Source organism: Capricornis sumatraensis, chromosome 16 (assembly GCF_032405125.1).
Source record: "Capricornis sumatraensis isolate serow.1 chromosome 16, serow.2, whole genome shotgun sequence".
In the NCBI taxonomy this organism is placed as follows: Eukaryota; Metazoa; Chordata; class Mammalia; order Artiodactyla; family Bovidae; genus Capricornis; species Capricornis sumatraensis.
In genome coordinates this window covers 53,043,361-53,064,708 of record NC_091084.1, presented here as the reverse complement: position 1 = coordinate 53,064,708, position 21,348 = coordinate 53,043,361, and the positions used below count along the sequence as shown (strand labels likewise).

Here is a 21,348-nt window from a genome sequence, read left to right as displayed (position 1 = left end):
ATGACTTGCTCTGCTTAGCACCTCTCTGCCCTGCATACATCTCAGTGTGTCTCCCTTCCATTATCAGAACTAGTGTTGTGTACACTTAGGGAGCATTTCCTCACATCATGTGACAAATGACAAAGTTAACCTGGGAAAGAATACAAGAAACATGCATGTCCACAAAACTTAGATAAGTATGATCTATACAAGCAGGCAATGATTCAGTGGTAAAAAAAATCCACCTGCAACGCAACAGATATGGGTTCAATATCTGGGTTGGGAAGAGCCCCCAGAGTAGGAAATGGCAAATCACTCCAGTATTCTTGCCTGATAAATCCCATGGACAAAGGAGCCTGTCAGGCCACAGTTCATGGGGTCACAAAGAGTCAGACATGGCTGATGCAGCTGCACACACGGCACACATACAAGCAGGAAAACCTTAAGGGAACATTTCCCTCAAACTTCCTGGTGGGGATGAGAGGACCCTTTCCTGTTTACCTTCTCTGAACTGCAAGTAATAAGGTCTTCACAGAAATGATGAAAAAAAGAAAAGAGCTAACAAAATATATGATCTTTTCCTATTATTTAAAATGCTACTTCTGACATTTAATTCCACCTTCTATAGATTAACAGTTATATTAAATAAGACAACTGCTTGCTATAATTAGAATTTTGCATATTAAAGTTTCACTTAAGTGGGGTGATTTTTGCATCTGTTTAAAAATAAGTATTTAGCAAAAATGTCCTTGTCTGGACTTCCCTGGTGGTCCATTGGCTAAGACTTAGTGCTCCCACTGCAAAGGACCTGGGTTCCATCCCTACTCAGGGAACTAGACCCACCATGCCGCAACTAAAAGACCCCATGTGCCACAACTAAGACCCAACACAACCAAATAAATAAATATATTTCAAATGCCCTTGTCTATAAAAACATCTATATGTGATCAATATATCATGCAGAGCATTTACCTGTTATAAGTGGCTCTTTCTGTTGGTGGGACTCTTATATTACATTTAGCATTGACTCATTAGCATGAACACATTGTGGTAGAGAATTTATGGAAAATACTCATGACGGGTAGAAAGATACCATTGTCCTGTACATATACTGGCAATAATATCCAAATTGAAAGATTCTGATTGTAGACATGAGTGTCCCTTTCTAGAATCAGCAGTGTCTACTGTCAGATGTTCAGAGAGGACTATATTAAATTCTTCAGCCTTAGGACAGAAAGGAAATTCAGAAAGGGAATTCCCTGGCAAACCAGTGGTTAGGACTCTTGCTTTTACTGCTGAGGGCCTACATTCAATCCCTGGTCAGGGAATTAAGATCCCACAAGCCACAGGAGCAGCCACCCCCCCAAAAAAATTTTTTTTTGTAGTGTAGTTCTTTAAATTTATTTAATAACTACAAATTTTGAAAAGACTTTATTTTAATATTACTTTCTAAAAAGATGAGTGATTTTTTTTTTTTTGGTGATTTTTGAAAGTAACATTGCTAGGCCCTGAAAGCCTTCCTAAACTCTTGAAATGGTTTGACTTTTGTTTTTCTAAAAACAACATTAAATTTAAAAAAATCTTTTTTTTTTTTTTTTTTTGGCTACACTGTGCAGCTTACAGAATCTTAGTTTCCATCTAGAGATGGAACTTGTGTTCCTGCAGTGGAAGTGCGAAGTCCTAGCCACTGGACCACCAGCGAAGTCCCACATTTTCCAATATTCTTGACGTATTAGTTTAAGCCAAAAGATGTCTTCAGTTCAGTTCAGTCACTCAGTCGTGTGCAACTCTTTGCAACCCCATGAATCGCAACACGCCAGGCCTCCCTGTCCATCACCAACTCTCAGAGTTCACTCAGACTCCCATCCATCGAGTCAGTGATGCCATCCAGCCATCTCATCCTCTGTCGTCCCCTTCTCCTCCTGCCCCCAATCCCTCCCAGCATCAGAGTCTTTTCCAATGAGTCAGCTCTTCACATGAGGTGGCCAAAGTACTGGAGTTTCAGCTTCAGCATCATTCCTTCCAAAGAAATCCCAGGGCTGATCTCCTTCAGAATGGACTGGTTGGATCTCCTTGCAGTCCAAGGGACTCTCAAGAGTCTTCTCCAACACCACAGTTCAAAAGCATCAATTCTTCAGTGCTCAGCTTTCTTCACAGTCCAACTCTCACATCCATACATGACCACTGGAAAAACCATAGCCTTGACTAGATGGACCTTTGTTGGCAAAGTAATGTCTCTGCTTTTGAATATGCTATCTAGGTTGGTCATAACTTTTCTTCCAAGGAGTAAGTGTCTTTTAATTTCTTAGCATTCAGTAAAAGCTTAGCCAAAATTTCACTGAAAAGAAATTTGTATTTTAGCAATGTCTTTTTCAGTATCACTCTCTCTATGTTATCAATGTTAGATAAATAGAACAATTAATAGACAGTATGGTCATATAAGTATGGGCTTCCCTTGTGGCTCAGCTGGCAAAGAATCTGCCTGCAATGAGGGAGACCTGAGTTTGATTCCTGGGTTGGGAATATCCTCTGGAAAAGGGAAAGACTACCCACTCCATTATTCTGGCCTGGAAAATTCCATGGGCTGTATAGTCCATGGGGTCGCAAAAAATCTGACACGATTGAGTGACTTTCCCTCTCTCTCTCTCTTTTGATGGTCATAAAAAGATAGCAGGAATCTCAAGAGGTCTCAACACAAACTCTGGATCTAGCTCTTACTGGCTAAAAGGCTTTAGAGAGACATATATCTTTTTTGAGCCTAGATTTCCACACCTATAAATTGAGAATAGTCTCTATTAGTATTGTTTTGAGATCTAAATGTATGTAAAACACACATTTAAGCACAGAGCTTAAATATTCAATAAATGACACCCTTTTAAGAATTAAAATAGCTGTACAGTTTTCTAATTATAAAAAAGCATTAAAAAAATTTTCACCTAAACCCTCACTATTCAGAGATAACCATGGGTAACATTTTGGCCAATATCCTTCTGAACATTTCTCTGCAGATATATACTTACCTAGATAATGGACATACAACTTTTTATAAGTAGATTTTTTTAAAGTAGATTATTAATAGACTTGAATTTAAGCTATTTTCTTCTCATTCAGTAGTGCATCATGGACATTTAATATCTGCATTATTTATACTCCCTAACCATCTTAGAAATTTGACATCCTGTACCTTCCATGGTTTGTCTTTATGGTTTTCATCTCCAGTATGTCCTAAAATTATGTCATGAATTAAAAATTCCAAGTAAATTAATAGGTTTTTAGAATATTTTAATAATCTTTACAGAGGCCCTTCTGCTCTTGAGACTATCCTCTCAGATAATGCTAAGAAGAAATTTGGAGCAGAGAACAGTAGCAATAGAATAGCGTAATTTCTGGGTCTCTTCTCCAGAGAAACACACTGTTCCCTCTGATTACAGCCAGTGCGTGAGCCTATTTGTTCTCTTAATTGCAGCACTGGTAAGGATCTGGGGATTTCATCTCATCTAGAGATGTCTTGATTTTCAGTTGAGAAAGCTGCGGCCCAGAGAGGAAGTTAAGTATATGAGCCAGAGTGACATACCCAGGCCTCTTGGAGGAGTGAATGCACTTCATATTCAATGGCTACTTTCTAAAGAAAAATAAGTTTCATAAAATAAAATGTATAAAGATTCCTTAAGTTGGGGTTCCAAAAGAAAAAAAATTCCTTCCTTAGCCATCCATTTTGAATGGATTTTGTAGTGAGAATTTAAACATGAAAAAAGAGATCTTTTATTTTACAAGAGCAGAGGGATCTCAGCCCTAAAATGAGCTTTGAGAATCTGGATTAAAATGCACGGCACTAATTTACTATTAGTCCTCTTTCTCCTCTGTTCCTCCTATTCTTCTCCACAGAAAATACTTTCCTTTATCCATTAGAAACTGATTCCAATTCAGTATGTTATTCTCATCACTTCTGAAGGCACCATACTAATAATCTGGTGGCCTGCCCCTCACTTCAGGTTGTATTTGTTAACCAGCCTTTACTGAGGGCATTCTGTGTACTATTAGGCATGGTGCTACATGCCAGGAATGCATCCTTTAGGGCCTCATATTGCCTGAAGACAAACAGGAAGAAACATACGTGCAGCAGTCACAGTATAATGTTATGTTAGCCTGACAGCAGCCACACAGTAGATGTCTTACAAATGAACAAATTAATATAATGGAGATATGTCTAAACTGAAGGAATCCCTGAGTCTGTCTGGGAATATCAGGGAAGATTTCACAGAGAACGTGGACTTGAACTGAGATTTGAAAAATAACTGGAAATTTGTCTGTGGACCAGAAAAGATAGGGTAGTTATTCCAACCAGAAAGAAGAGTACTCAAAAGCATAGGGTTCTGTTTGGATTGACATTTATTTTCCAGGAAAAGATCTCTCTGCTTCTGAAATGTTTTATTAAAGCTTGTATGATTTCTGAAATCTGATGTTTCCAAAAATTTCAAGAATCATGTGAATTGACCTGAGTTATCAAATAACCCAAACTGACAGACTATAAACTACCTAACCTACATTTAAAAGTCAACAGGAAATTCCTTTTATAGCATTTCTCTTCATTTTGTAATTTGAACTATTTTTGTCTATTATGCAGAGAATCGTTATATTATAATATATGCCTCTTTAAAAATAATCAAGTTGAATAAGTAAACTTTTCCAGAGCTAATCTACTGTGTTGTTTGGTATTTAATTTTCAGTCTCATATTCTGCTTTAGGAAAATAACAATGTTTTTTTAATTATTTCTGAATAGCCTATGTATGTTACTGTTCTTTTATATATTTTAACATATTTTTAAGAAATATAGGAAAAGTATTAAAAATATGAACTAAAGATTAAATTAGCCACCATTTTAAAAAGAAGCAGTTACTAACAGATCCTTTCCTGGAATCAACCACTACTGATACTACCATCTTAAAAAGGTAGTGATCTTTTAGTTCAGTTCAGTTCAGTCGCTCAGTCGTGTCCGACTCTTTGCGACCCCATGAATCGCAGCACACCAGGCCTCCCTGTCCATCACCAACTCCCAGAGTTCACTCAGACTCACGTCCATTGAGTCGGTGATGCCATCCAGCCATCTCATCCTCTGTCGTCCCCTTTTCCTCCTGCCCCCAATCCCTCCCAGCATCAAAGTCTTTTCCAATGAGTCAACTCTTCACATGAAGTGGCCAAAGTATTGGAATTTCAGCCTCAGCATCAGTCCTTCCAATGAACACCCAGGACTGGTCTCCCTTCGGATGGACTGGTTGGATCTCCTTGCAGTCCAAGGGACTCTCAAGAGTCTTTTCCAACACCACAGTTCAAAAGCATCAATTCTTCAGTGCTCAGCCTTCTTCACAGTCCAACTCTCACATCCATACATGACCACTGGAAAAACCATAGCCTTGACTAGATGGACCTTTGTTGGCAAAGTAATGTCTCTGCTTTTGAATATGCTATCTAGGTTGGTCATAACTTTTCTTCCAAAGAGTAAGCGTCTTTTAATTTCATGGCTAGATTCTAATTATATTGACCTTTATTTGTGGGAGTGGCATTAGAACATTTCTTTATGTATTGTTTAGTACCCTGGCCTGTGTTTTCCTTATAAGGAATTCTCATTTGTCTAGAACTGTATTATAGTTAGCCATGTTTTTCCATGGCTTGATTTCAGAATTCATGAAAGCAGTCAATCTACTTGAATTTTCGTTACATGTCATTCCTTGCCCAGAAGATCCCAAAATCACATGTCCCGGTCAGTGGTATTTGTGATCTATCCTGATCATTGGCACTCCATTCTGAGTAATAGTAAACCCATAGGGAATGAGAAAAAAAAGCACAGCTTTCAAGCACAGATAATACTCAGTAAAAAGGTACAGATTCTGTGTGGGCAAGTTGGCTATGCAGCCAACACACATTTTAGACCTGTTTACCAGTTCCTACAATGTGCCTCAGTAATAAAAATTAAAGTTCTCTGTTAGTTGCCTCCTTTCTCATCTACTCTGTGCTCTACAAGTTCATTCTTTTTGGATCTCAGTCTTTCATTATATCTTCAACCTTGTTTTTGACTCATTATTTGGGCTATCAAGAACCTGGGAATTATTTGGATTTTTTTATTAGCAATAATGCTAATTTTTTTGTTTCAAGTAGCTTTCTTTTGGGTCTTTAGCAATTACTATCTATTGGATACTTACACATATGCTATAAGAAAATGTTTAAAATATGACCTCATATTGTCCTAAATAACCCCTTTGAGATAGATGGCATTTTCACCAATTTCAGCTGTAACTAAAACACAGATTAACTAACAACCCAAAAGATCATAAAGCTAGTAAATGGCATAGAGAAGATTAAAACTGGTTCTGTCTGGCTCAAAAATCTGTACCTGAACTCTTCAGAGTATACCTTTCTACCATACATCCTATAGATTACATTTCCATTCTGCATTCAGGGTTTAACATTTTAAACCTTGGCTTCTGAGTACAGAGATGAATTTAAATGCCTAGATTCTTTTGCAAACCAAATATTCCCTAATAGCCCAAAGAATGAATCAGTATAAAGTGTAAACGTAAAGTTGGTTAGATTTGGATATGTTTCAATTCATTTATCATTACATAATCTAGCTTTAGCTGAAATGTCTGCATAGAGAAAAGGTTTTTCAACCTTGCCTACAATCCCCCCAAAAAATATTAAATTTTTAATCCAATTTTAATAAATTTGTTTTTTCATGAATTCTTCATTGTTTAGAAGAAGTTAAAACAGTTTAATGATTAAGAGCTCTAATCCTGGAATCAGAAGCTGATCTCTGAGCCTCAGTTTCCTTTTCTATAAAATGACCATGTGACCCATCTCATAAAATTGTTATAAAAGTTACATGAAGCACTTGCCACAGTACCTTGCATAATAGGGGTTAACTATTAACTGTTGTTTAGTTAGATTTTGCAGTTTGTTCTTTGTGATCATTTGCTCTAGCATCCCTGTCTTTGAGGTGACAAGTAAAGCCCAGAAGAAGGACAAAAGCTAGCTTGAGGTTTGGTGGTAAGTTGGTGATGGACCTGTAACTAAACCCCAGTATTTTCGAGGATGGTTAGGGTGTGTTGCTATTATTGTATCATTTTTTTTTCTTCTCACTTCTATCCAGTGATTCTTTTTTTAATCCCACTGAAATTATTAAATTGTTTCTGTTTTGTCTATACAACTATTTTAGTGTCATAGTAAGTTGGCATGAATACTTTTTGTTTTTTGCTTAGCTCAGTTTTCTTCACACCCAAAATGGATCACGCTACAGTACTAGAGATGAAGCTTTAATGTTCAGCAATGGAAGACAAATATCTGCGGTCATTTATGGTTTTTATACCATCTTCTTTGTCTTCTGCTACTCTCCTATGACATATGAGACATTGCTTTCCACAGTAGTGGAGCATGCCTCCTATTTTGAGTGCTGATTAGATGAAGGCCCTCTGCTCTACCCACAAAATGGTAGTGATTTCAACAAGGATAACAGTACTTTTCCCTCTGTTCTCTCTTGTGTTGTAGAGCCGACAACTAGAATCAGAAACAGGGACCACAGAAGAGCACAGTTTAAACAAAGAGGCTCGGAAATGGGCCACACGTGTGGCACGGGAGCACAAAACTATTGTTCACCAACAACGGGTAAGTGCAATAGAGAATCGTAGGTTATATCTAACTTTAAGTAGGTTATATCTAACTTAAGTCAAACATCAAACCAGTTTAAGGAGTTGAATTTTATTGTGTGAAAAATATCCGATAGATGTTTTTCCTATAACTCAACACTCAGCAATGTTTTCCACTATCTACTAAATACCTGTACAGTATATCCCTATAGCATCTTAATTTTATGCATGTTTATACCTCTTAATCCTCTACCCCTATTTTGCCCCTACTTCATTCTCTTTCCATTGGTAACCACTAGTTTGTTCTCTGTATCTGTGAATCTGTTTCTTTTTTGTTATTTTCACTAGTTTGTTTTGTATTTTAGATTCCACATATAAGTGCTAACATATAGTATTTGTCTTTCTCTGACTTAAAAATTTTTTTAAATTAAATTTATTTGTAATTTCGGTGAAATCTCAGTGAAACTTTAAATGTATTTTCAAAGGAACTTCAAAATCTGATCCTAAAACGTGTCTGATATCTGCCTGCCTAGCAGGAGAAGTAGATTCGATTCCTGACTTGGGACAATCCTCTGGAGGAGGGCATGGCAACCTACTCCAGTATTCTTGCCTAGGAAATCCCATGGACAGAGGAGCCTAGCGGTCTATAGCCATGGGGTTGCAAAAGAATCTGACACAACTTAATGACCAAACAGCAAAACAGCAATAGCCAGTAACAATAATAATGAGATGTTTGTAGTTTAGCACATATTGAAAGATGCAGTAATGATTATAGTAATTAAAACTGTAGCATCATACAGGAGTTAACAAATGTATCAAAGAAAATGATCTGTATATGTATGGACCTTTAGATATTGATTTGAAAAAACACTATAAGTCATTTTTATACAAGCAGGGAATTTTAATGATGAACAGCATATTAAGGTGATCAAGGGATTATTGTGACCAAGGGATTATTGTGAAGTCTGATAATGGTATTATGGTTGTATTTTTTTAAAGTTTTTAGAGACTTTTACTAAAGCATGTAGGAATGAAATGACAAGATGTCTAGAATTTGCTTTAAAATGCTTTTCTATTAGCACAGAAAAATAAAGAATAGGTAAAACAAATATGGAGAAGTTTCATTAACTAGTGAATCTTGGAGATCGATATTTAAGAATTCATCATACTATTTTTGTATTTTAGTGTATTTAAAATACACTAGTCTATTGAGTGTATTTAAATATTCCATAATAAAAACTTGTTAACGGCATATCAAATCTTTGAGTAAAGGATTTACTCAGGAAATGGCATTATAGCAATTACCTGTGTATTTGGAAAAATATATAAAGCTAGATCTCTCCCTTCTGCCATATACAAGGTAAATTTCAAAAGAATTAAAGACCTGAGTGCTAGACACAAGACTACTGAAAATGAACAAAAAAAAGAATAAGAATATTTTTGTCATATAACAAATGGTTTCTTAAGTAAGATGCAAAACCCAGAAAATACACAGGAAGATGATTGATGAATGTGACTACATAAAAGCTAAAACTTTCTGTAAAACAACAGCTCTTCTGAAAGTTAAGAGAAAGGCAGTAGAATGGGAGGAAATATTTATGACATAAAAAACAGAAAAAGGACTCATATCTAGAAGGAAATATATTTAAATAATAATAAAAAGACAGAAAATTAGAAAAATGAATAGAGGATATGAAATGATACTCTATTACAGAGAAACAAAAATTGAAACAATGAGATAATCTTTTTAAAATTTCAAAGATTGATGGTATCCAATGTTGGTGAAATGTGGAGAAATGTGCTCTTACACACTACTAGGAAAAGAAGTACAGCCTCTTGTGAGCAATTTGGCAATGTCTGTAAAAATGTACAATTTCTACTTTTATGTTTTTGCCTTAGATAAATATTCTCATATGTTCAAAGAGTCATTGACTAGGCTGTTGTTGTTTTTGTTTAGTTGCAAAGTCTTGTCTGACTCTTTCGTGACCTCATGCATAGTAGCCTGCCAGTATCCTTTGTCCACGAGATTTTTTCAGGCAAGAATACTAGAGTAGGTTGCCATTTCTTTCTCCAAGGAATCTTCCTGACCCAGGGATTAAACCTGCATCTCCTGTGTTATAGGCAGATTCTTTACCACTGAGCCACCTAGGAAGCCCAGGTAGTTAGTACAGTACTATTTATAATATTGAGAAATTTGAAAACTCAAATGACAGTAAAGTAAGAGTAAATAAAGTATGACACAGTTGAATTATTGAAACAGTGGATTAGAGAATGATGTCAGTCTGTTTGTACAAACACACACAGGTTTCTTAGACACATTTGATAGATCTCATTATTTTTTAAAACTGGGCAAAGTACATGGGAAATACATAATAAATGGTTTGATAAAATGCAAGTAAATTGACAGGACAGTGGTTATTTTGAAGTAGGGAACACTTGGTAGGGTATGAAGCTACAATAGACTTTTTGCCATTTTGTATTAGTTGTTGTTTGGAAGCAGTGCTTTATATTCATGTAATTTTTAAGTTAAAGGTGTGCATATAAAAAAAATGCAATTCAAATAAGATTTATAGATTGTGCCAATGTCAGTTTCCTGGATTTTATCTTATACAGTAGTTAGACAGGTTTTTACCGTTGGGGAACCTGGGTGAAGAGACTCTCTGTCCTACTTTTGCAGCTTCTTGTAAGTCTGTAATTACTTCAGAGCTTTTTAAAAAAAATTTTCAAATAAATAAATGGAAACAAAGGTTAAAAAGGGAATCATGGAAACTTGTCACTAAAGTCTTTAAAATTATCTAGACGTTCTAGTCATTTAATGAAGAGAAAAATAGAAAACAATTATCATTTTCCTATTTTCTTTAATAGGTTCTAGATGATCTGGAATGCCATGGAGTTTCAGTATCAGAACAAAACCGAACAGAGTTGGAACAGAAAATCGATGAAGCTAAAGAAAATATTCGTAAAGCAGAGGTGAGGTGGGAGCTAGTTGTGGCGTTTAGCCCAGCTCCAGCAGTGTAACAGCCGCGACATGGACCTTTAGAATCCAGTCTCTATACACTGACTAATTTGAAAGATGATTCACCATCTGTGTCCAGAGTATTATCTTTAAGTGTCTGTTTCATACAAGTACACATAGCAAAAAGACACTAAGCCCACTATGACGGGTTTACAATCATGAAATATTAAATAGCAAAAGAATTAGGCCACAATAAAGATTAATAGTAGAGAAACTGATCCACGTACATTCAGTGCCAAGAGTTGATTAAGCAGACAAGGCAAAAAAAAAAAGTTAAAGCACTGAATTTTAATCTTTTGGGAAGTCATGGAATCCTTTGAGGATTATATGACAGTATAAAACCCTCTCTACCACAGAAAAATACACATTTTATGTGTAGTGTGCAGAAGTTCGTGTACCATACACTAATATTCTGTGACCTAGAGAGGGAGAAGTTGAGATGGAAAGAAAAGTTATTTGCAAAGGAGAAAGATATAGGATATAGTTGGCAGTTGGATTTGTTTAGGATAGAAGATTTTTGTAAGAAAATGTGGTACAAAGTAAGGAAAGTCATCATGGTTAAGACCAGTTCATGGAGGACCCCTGCTCATTTGTATTTAGTTACATATCCAATGCATCATAGTAAAGGGATATGGAAGTAGATATTTAAAAAAAAGACAGTGTGTCCAGCCCTCAGTGAGAATACGTTCTTATTAGAAAGGCTGAAAGAATGCCCAGGATAGTTAAGACTCTAAAGCGTAAGTGCCAAGGAGTGGTCTACACATAAGGAAACCAAAGGGCACAGGGGTCGCTGTGGGAGAAGTAATTAGGGCAGGTAATACAAAGAGGTAAAACTTAAGATGGGCATTGACAGATGAAAAACAGATGGCACAGTTTTGTGCCCTGCAACCTCAAGAGGCAGAGCTAGAACTAAAAGAAGAAGGTAGGAAGAAGGCAGATTTGAGCTCGCTACTGGGAAATATTTTCTAACAGCCAGATATGCCCAGTGGCAGAATAAGTTGCCCAGGATCTAGTGCAGCACTGTAAGTGCATAAGATTATGTGCAAGTACTTCTTGCATTGGATTGAGCATTAATCTAAACTAGTGATTTTCAAACACTCTCTCAGATCTCTAGATCTGAGGAAGTGTTTCAGTGATTGAGTTGGGGCAAGGAATAGGGGTTGGTAGTGAGCAGAAAGGCAGCATCAGCAAAGACAGAGAATATGAGTGTGTTTGTGACACCACCCATGGAAGTGATCTGAACCAGACAAGGCTTGCTTTCTACCTGGCCTGGAGAAGCCCCAGCAACACCAGCTCGCCTTTATTCCTAGCACGTGACCCACAGCCTCCATAGTAAAGAGAGCAGAGTGAACAATAAATAGCCCTTTTCCTCACTGAATTCAAGGTCATGGCTAAACAGCTGCCCTAGGGTGCTGGCCAAGTACATTGGCAGGCTCTTGCCTAGTCTGAGACACATGTGCTTGTGTAGAAGAGCTTTTCTTGTTTGATGTTTCTCCAAACTGTGGGTGAAGTCAATTTCAGAGTCTTGACAGGACAAGTCTCAGAAGTTTTCTGAAGGGTGTGTTCTCTCTTGTATTTTCCATTTCCAGACTTTATCCATAGTGTCACCATCTGGTACCCTACCTCCACCATGCCCTCCAGTAATAGCAGTAGTAGGTATCAGTCACACAAAGTCTGCATTTAGGTTGAATGACCTGTTATTTCCATGAATGTGCTAAACTGCCCTGTGTTTGTAAAGCTTAAAATATAAAGTGAGATTCACACAACAGAATGTTCATCTCTCCTAATACTAGTATGTAAGTCTGCATTCTCAAAGATAATTTTTTACCAGAAATATGGAATATGCTAAAAACCACAATGCCAGAATCACTATCTTTTTTTCATATCTGTGAAATGCAGTTAATCCTACCGCTTTTATAAAACGATCTCTCACTTGATTTCCACTTATCAGTTACAAAAAATAACCCAACTAAAATTAGATGGCAAAAAAATAAAAAAAATAAAATTAGATGGCAAATATGAGGGTAGTATTAGGGGATTATTTGCAGTATTGTCATGATGAGATTTTTTTGTGGGCTAGACCTTGAGAGCCTTCAGAGGAATTGATAGTGATAGTTTCAATAGATTTCCTTTTTCTTTCTTCTGCCTGTATATCATTTGCATTGGATTTTCTCTTTTCATTCAACAGTTACTTACTTTACTATAAATACTGAAACAGAAGGGATAGGAAACTAGTTAAAAACCCATTATATCCTTTATGTTTGGTGTTTAACTCCTACAACGTGAATCCTACCCTCCCTTGTTGGTTAATCTGCTTTATCCAATCTTTTCTATATTATGTTTCCATTTAGTGTTGTTAATTAGAATAGAAACTCAGTAATAGATTAAACTTTTTTTTTCCAGTCATAAGAAATTAAAAATGTAAATGGCCTGTGCTTTTCTAAAGAATAAGAATAGATTACTATTTCCAAAGAACAGTATAATAGAGGTTGTGTAGTGATTAAATAATTATTGGCTGGTTAATTTCGGGTTAGACTCTTTGATTAGTTTAACAAACAATTAATGAGTGTCTGCTGTGTGCCAGATTCTGATGAATATACTAGACGTAAACTGATGAAAAAAATTACTGTTACATTGTTATGATCTCTGTGACTAGTAGCTGTGCTACTCTTTGTAGCCCCTAGTTTAAGAATTGAAATGAGGCAATAGCTGCTCAAATTAAAATTTTAAAAGAGTTTTCTTAATCTGGTATTTAGGTATTTGAATTTTTTGAAATGTCTTTTGTCATGGAGAAGGAAATGGCAACCCACTCCAGTACTCTTACCCAGAAAATCCCATGGACAGAGGAGCCTGATGTCCATGGGGTCGCAAAGAGTCGGACACAACTGAGCGACTTCACTTCACTTCACTTTGTCATACAGATACACACTTCTTGATCTGACATGCTAGTGCTCAGTCACCTCAGTCGTGTCTGACTCTTTGCAACCCTGTGGACCATAGCCCACCAGGCTCCTCTGTCCTTGTGATTTTTCTGGCAAGAATACTGGAGTGGGTTGCCACGCCCTCCTCCAGGGGATCTTCCCGACCCAGAAATCAAACCTGTGTCTCCTGTGTGTTCTGCATTGCAGGCAAATTCTTTACTGTTGAGCCGCCCATATCATACCCATTTTTAAGATAGCTTTTCAAGAAGCTAGGAGTTTTAAATGCCCTTTCTAGAAACTGTACATGACTTGTGTTTCAGGACACAATTCTCTTGTACTTGAGTAATTCAAAATTACAGTGTCACTTTTGTACTCAAAGACTGGGAAATGGTAAGATCTTTGCCATAATGCTATAAGAGAAGTATAAAAACTTTGGTTGCATAAAATGTGAGGCCTCATTGTTGTTTAGTCACTGAGTTGTGTCTGACTCTTTTGTGACCCCATGGGCTGTAGCCTACCAGGCTCCTCTGTCCATGGGATTTCCCAGGGAAGAATATTGGGATGGGTTGCTGTTTCCTTCTCCTGGGAATCTTCCCGACCCAGGGATCAAACCTGTGTCTCCTGCGTTGCAGGTGGGTTCTTTACCACTGAGCTACATGGGAAGCCCCTGAGTCCTCGTTGCTCCAAGGTTAATGAAATGCTAAGGGTGACCCTGCTATAAAAACAAAATTTCCAATCATATATATCCAAATTTATATTACCTTCAGACTTGTTTATTGTGAGGTGACACTGTACTCTTACAATGTAGTATTTTGGTAGACCTCTTAACTAATCACTTTCTTCAGTTTTTAATGTGAATATTTTTCAAATGTACAAAAAAGATGAAGAGTATCTTTCAACATGCTAAATCAACTATTAATGTTTTACAGTATAAAATTTATGAGTGTATTTCTGTGCTATAAGTTGCAAGTTTAAAGGCCTGATCATAGTCTTATTTTAGGCAAGACTACTTTATAGATGATACTGTTTTTCATCATAGTGTGTTTTTATCAAGTTTTCTCACAATTGATGCTAAGAATAGTCACTTTCAATTTAGGTGGTACTACCAAATCTTTCCACTGTTAAAGTTCTTTTTTCTTTTTCCATTGCAATTGACAAGTATTAGTCACCTCCAGTGAGTCTTTTTCTCCCTTTCTTAAGTATCATTACAATGTCATGGAATTTTAAAAATCAATTTTATTAAGGTATAATATACATAAAATGTAACCATTTCAAGTAAACATTCTGATGTGCTTTGACAAATGCATACCCCTATATATCCACCTCCACAACCAAGATAGAAAATATTTCTGTCATCCCAAAAATTCTTTTGTGACCAGGCAACAAATGATCTGCTGTCAAATAGGTTAGTTCAATTCCAACAACATGAATAATATATCACTTGATATTGTCTAACACATCACATATAAAGATCACCTCACACTTTTACCAGCCTTATTTTTTATCATAATCTCAGTTTGATGAGTTGTTATGTATTCAAGTTCATGAATCTTTTCTTCTGTAGTTATAACTTGCTATTAAGGCTATCCTGTGAATTTTTATTTCAGATATTACATTTTTAGGTCTATAAGTTCGGTTTGGTTCCTTATATCTGCCAGTTCACTCTTGTTTATTTTCATGATGTCCTTTAAGTATATTTATAAAAGTGACTTTAAAGTTCTCATCTACTCATTCCATGATTTCTGACTCTCTCCTGACTGATTTTTCCTTTGGTTGTGGCTTGTATTTTTCTCTTATTCAAATACTTATTACTTTTTTTTTTCACTGAATACGAGAAATAGTGACTGTTTGGCTATTGAGTGTCTGGATTCTCTTTTCCTCTGTTAAAGCCTGTTGAGTTTTGTTTGGGCAGCAAGCTCAATTTGACCTGCAGATCAGTTAGATCTGTTCAAGACTTATTTTTAAGCTCTGTTTAGATTGGTTTAGAGTAGCCTTTCCAGTAGGTCTAGTTCAGCCTTGTTACTAATGGATCTCCTTTCTGCCATTTCTTCTTATGCCTTGAGAATCCAACAAGGTCTCTGGTCTCTCAGCTCTGGCTGGATAGAACTGCAACATCTTTCAGCCCTATACAATCTCTGGGAATTTTTCAGTTCACAGCTCCATGGTAGACATTCTTTCCATTGTACTTACTCTTTGTGTCTCCTCATGGAGTCCCACTTTATGTACTTTCAATTTATTATGATTTTTATTCATTTAATGTATTTTTAATATTATAGTTGTCCTGCTTTAAGCCCCATATTATCTAAATTTGGCCAGTGAGAGTCCATTTAAGCTGACTTCTGTGTCCTTTTCACATTACTCTTCTTAGTCTTTTAACATTAATTTGTTTTCTAGCACAGCAAGCTATCTTACTGCTGTTCAGTCGCTCAGTCCTGTCCAACTCATTGTGACCCCATGAACTGCAGCATGCCAGGCTTCCCTGTCCTTCATCATCTTCTGGAGCTTGCTCAAACTCACGTCCATTGAGTTGGTGATGCCATCCAGTCTCACCCTCTGTCATCCCCTTCTCCTTCTGCCTTCAGTCTTTCCCAGCATCAGGGTCTTTTCTAATGAGTCAACTCTTTGTGTCAGGTGGCCAGAGTATTGGCACTTCAGCTTCAGCATCAGTCCTTCCAATGAATATTCAAGATTGATTTCCTTTAGGATTGACTGTATTGATCTCCTTGCAGTCTTTGGGACTCTCAAGAGTCTTCTCGAATACCACAGTTCAAAAGCATCGATTCTTTGGCACTTAGCTTTCTTTATGGTCCAACCTCACATCATACATGACTACTGGAAAAGCCGTAGCTTTACTAGACGGAACCTTTGTCGGCAAAGTAATATCTCTGCTTTTTAATATGCTGTCTAGGTTGGTCATAGCTTTTCTTCCAAGGAGCAAGCGTCTTTTAATTTCATGGCTGCAGTCACCATCTGCAGTGATTTTAGAGCCCCCAAAAATAAAGTCTGTCACTGTTTCCATTGTTTCCCCATCTATTTGCCATGAAGTGATGGGACCAGATGCCATGATCATTTTTTTGAATGTTGACTTTTACTCCAGCTTTTTCACTCTCCTCTTTCATTTTCATCAAGAGGCTCTTTAGTTCCTTTTCACTTTCTTCCATAAGGGTGGTGTCATCTGCATATCTAAGGTTATTGATATTTCTCCCGGCAGTTTTGATCCCAGCTTGTGCTTCATCCAGCCTGGCATTTTGCATGATGTTAGACAACAACTCTGCATAGAAATTTAATAAACAGGGTGACAATATACAGCCTTGACGTACTCCTTTCCCAATTTGGAACCAGTCTGTTGTTCCTTGTCTGGTTCTAACTGTTGCATTTTGACCTGCATACAGGTTTCTCAAGAGGCAGGTAAGGTGGTCTGGTATTCCCGTCTCTTGAAGAATTTTCCGGTTTGTTGTGATCCACATAGTCAAAGGCTTTAGTGTGGTCAGTGAAGCAGAAGTGTATGTTTTTCTGGAATTCTCTTGCTTTTTCTGTGATTCAACAGATGTTGGCAATAGATCTCTGGTTCCTCTGTCTTTTCTAAATAACAGCTTGAACATCTGGATGTTCTTGGTTCAGGTACTGTTGAAGCATAGCTTGGAGAATTTTGAGAATTAATTACTTTGCTAGCATGTGAAATGAGTGAAAGCTATCTTAGGTTCGCTTTGTATTTTCTCTGCCCATATTTAGAATTAACCTTTTCTCCAAGAAGCCCTGATTTCTTTTAGTATATAGAATAATATTTAGATACCAAAGTCTAGGCTGTGAAGGTGCTTATTGCACCTGGTTTGTGGTATAGAAATAAATGGGAGTCATTTATTTCTTGGCCCTTTCTTGGCCCGTGGTTTAGAGCTAGGAATTTTTTTAGAATCATGAGTTCATACTGATATTTTCAGTTAAAATTTAAAATTGGAAAGATTTTATTAAACTTCTTTGGTTTTTATGTGTGTATCTTTTATTTTATAATGAGATTTTTGCTTCCTATATTATCATGATATTTTATTTGCTTTATTCTACATATGTATTAAATAGTTTCAAAATTAAAATGCAAATATTATTAATAATACTACAGAGTGACATTTAAGATCTCTTGGAATTCTGCTTGAATGTAGGCTATATCTCTTCAAGGGTTTCTGATTCTGATAATAAGGGACTAGCTTATATCCTCTTTTAGATAACAATTGCTAATCTAATCTAGGGTAAAAATATTTAAAATACCTATTTGATAGAACTGGAAAATGCCCCAAAGCGTATAAGAGCTTGAGAGGAATAGACTCTTCAAAGAATGGGACTATACTTAGTGATATTTACATTTTACAGCTCTTCCTGAAGGGCTGTACAACTAAGATTCAAGCAGAGAGCCTCAGCCTCACTGGCTTGAGCTGGGATGTCAGGGAGTTCTCAAATTTGCATATAAATAGCCATCCAAATCCTTGGCCAAACCTAAATAGACATGTGGAACAGAAACTGCAAGGAACTTGGCAAGAAACAACAGCTAGAAGGGCCCCCCCAAAAAAATGAGCATAAATTTCAGCTGTTGTTCATCAGAGGGAAGCAATGCTAATCATTAGAAAATGGAAGTGATTATATTAATATCAGACAAAATAGGGGGCATAAGAAATGTTAAGAGAGATGATGATTCATAGTGATTAAAAAGAAGTACAGTTCATCAAAACAATCCTGAATGTGTTTGTAGCTAGTAACAGAGTTACAGAATAGTTCATGTAAAAACTGAAAACAAAATGAAGAAATAAGAAGCCTCTTGATGAAAGTGAAAGAGGAGAGTGAAAAAGTTGGCTTAAAGTTCAACATTCACAAAACAAAGATCATGGCATCCGGTCCCATCCCTTCATGGGAAATAGATGGGGAAACAGTGTCAGACTTTATTTTGGGGGGCTCCAAAATCACTGCAGATGGTGATTGCAGCCATGAAATTAAAAGACGCTTACTCCTTGGAAGAAAAGTTATGATCAACCTAAATAGCATATTCAAAAGCAGAGACATTACTTTGCCGATTAAGGTCCGGCTAGTCAAGGCTGTGGTTTTTCCAGTAGTCATGTATGGATGTGAGAGTTGGACTGTGAAGAAGGCTGAGCACCGAAGAATTGATGCTTTTGAACTGTGGTGTTGGAGAAGACTCTTTAGAGTCCTTTGGACTGCAAGGAGATCCAACCTTTGGTTCAGAATGATCCAAATCATTCTGAAGGAGATCAGCCCTGGGATTTCTTTGGAAGGAATGATGCTAAAGCTGAAGCTCCAGTACTTTGGCCACCTCATGCAAAGAGTTGACTCATTGGAAAAGACTTTGATGCTGGGAGGGGTTGGGGGCAGGAGGAGAAGGGGACGACAGAGGATGAGATGGCTGGATGGCATCAGTGACTCGATGAATGTGAGTCTGAGTGAACTCTGGGAGATGGTGATGGACAGGGAGGCCTGGTGTGTTGCGATTCATGGGGTCGCAAAGAGTCGGACACGACTGAGCGATTGAACTGAACTGAACTGATAATCGTAGTTTGAGACTTCAGCTTTCCATTCTGTAGTTGATGGAACAAGGAGCTAGAAAATTAGTAAATATATAGAAGACTTGAATAACACATGAGCCAACTTTACCTAATAGACATTTATAGAACCCTCCACTCCACAGGAGTAGAATATACTGCTATGTTCTTTTAAAGTAGACATGGAGAAATTCCCTGGTAGTCTAGGTGTTAAGACTTTGTGCTTTCACTGCTGAGGGCGTGGGTTCAATCCCTGGTCAGGGAACTAAGCTCCCACAACCCATGAGGCCTGGACAAAAATAATAATAATAATAACAATATAAATAAAGTAGATATAGAATATTTAGTAAGACCATAGACTATACCACAAACCCATGTCACTGAGTCTGAAAGGATGTCATGTGGAGTTTGTTCTCTGGCCCATCAGAATAAAATTAGAAAGCAGTAACAGAAAGATATCCCAGATATTTGGGAATTAAATTATTAAGTACAGTAATTTGTTGCTGCCTTTGGAAAAGAAAAATCCAGTTTAATGGCAAAAACAACAATGATTTATTATCTTTCATCATCTGGGTTTTGTCTGTGTAGTTCTCCCCATGATTTGCCCATGATTACTCAAAGAGCTGTACACAGCTAGAGGATTAGGTCTTTTTCCCATATGGCCCTCCATCCTCAAATAGGCTAAACAGGTCTTCCTCACATAGTGGAGGCATATACCAAGAAATCAAGGCCTAGTAACGCTCTTATCAAGCCTCTGCTTTTATCAGATTTGTATATGTTATGTTCCATTGGCCAAAAAAATAATCATGTGGACAAGGCCAGAATCAGTGTGGGAGGGGATGCATGGAGACTCCTGTGTTTCATTGGGAGTAAAACCACAATTGATATGACCTTGGTTAAGTCATTTTTCTCACCTATTCAGTAGAGTTTATGATATACATTCTCAGGCTTGTTGTGTGAATTAAATGAAATAGTATAATTATATAGTACCTAGTATATATGATAAAAGTTGTTTGGGGGTGAGGGGGATTTAAGATACCAGAAGTAATTGAGTGGTAAATGGTATTATCTACCATTATTCATTTCCTGCTGTATGCACTGACCTAAATAGTAGGGTTACAAATAGACACAGTTCTTATTGTTAGAGAAATGATATTTTGAATATAATTTAATTAAGCCCAAATTATGTTTACAGATTTTGTAAACTTTGTCAAAAAGTTTCATAAACTCAACCATGGTGTGACACTTGGATACGAATATGTTCAGTTTTACATTAAAGTTGGTTAATTGACAGTGTTAATACTCCCAGGTTTTATATCTTAAAAGATCTGACTTTTTAAAACATCATTTTAAAAAGCTCTATCTTTTTACAAGTTTTAAAAATGATTTGGTCATGCAGTATCTGGAATGCCATCAAGTTTCAGAGAGCTATGATCTACAGAATTTTAATCAATTGGCAGATCATCAAAATGTACTTGAAAACACTGGAAAGTTCTGCTTTTAAATAGTTGTTGAAATATAAACAGTTGGAACTCTGAAGGAAGGCTAACATAGTTTATTCTGGAACTGTAATCTAAGTTTGCAAATACCATGTTCTTTAATTGTTTGGCAAAGTACTGACAAAAATAAATCTTATGAAAACTAGATTACTTAGATTTGAGAAAATAGAATATACTGGTCTTTCTCACTCGTGTGTGTGTGTATGTGTGTCTTTTTCTCCCTCTCTTTCTTTGTATTTTCTTTGCTTCTCTGCTTTAGTAGTTAAATGACTTACACTTATAATTTCCAAACAGAGGTTTGTTAGTTTACTCATTTTTAAAAAATTTCATTGCCTATATTAGTTTAAAATACCTACTAGAATGGTTCTGAGACTACTGGATATCCACATGCAAAAGAATGAAGCTGGACCCTGACCTCACACCATATACAAAAATAAACTCAACTCTGAATGATCAAATACCCAAATGAGACAGTAAAGCTATAAAAACCTTATAAGAAACATGGGGATTAACCTTTGTGACCCTGGATTTATTTGATATGACACCAAAAACCCAAGCTACAAAAGAAAATAAATAAATTGGACTTAATCAAATTTTTAACTTTTATGCTTCACAGTTAAGAAGTGGAAGACAGCCCACAGAATGGGGAAAAATATTTGCAAATCATTGCACATGGTGACTGCAGCCATGAAATTAAAAGATGCTTGCTTCTTGAAAGAAAAACTATGACAAACCTAGACAGCATATTAAAAAGC

At 36.6% G+C, this 21,348-nt stretch overlaps 1 protein-coding gene across 1 annotated transcript in view; it reads left to right on the top strand.

Annotated features, from left to right (window-relative positions):
* FCHSD2 (FCH and double SH3 domains 2) overlaps positions 1-21,348 on the top strand; it is a 244,574-nt gene that overhangs the window by 191,843 nt on the left and 31,383 nt on the right. The window contains exons 12-13 of the mRNA XM_068988167.1: positions 7,520-7,636; positions 10,483-10,587. Of these exons, the coding sequence (XP_068844268.1) occupies positions 7,520-7,636; positions 10,483-10,587 (222 nt within the window). The remainder of the gene's footprint in view (positions 1-7,519; positions 7,637-10,482; positions 10,588-21,348) is intronic.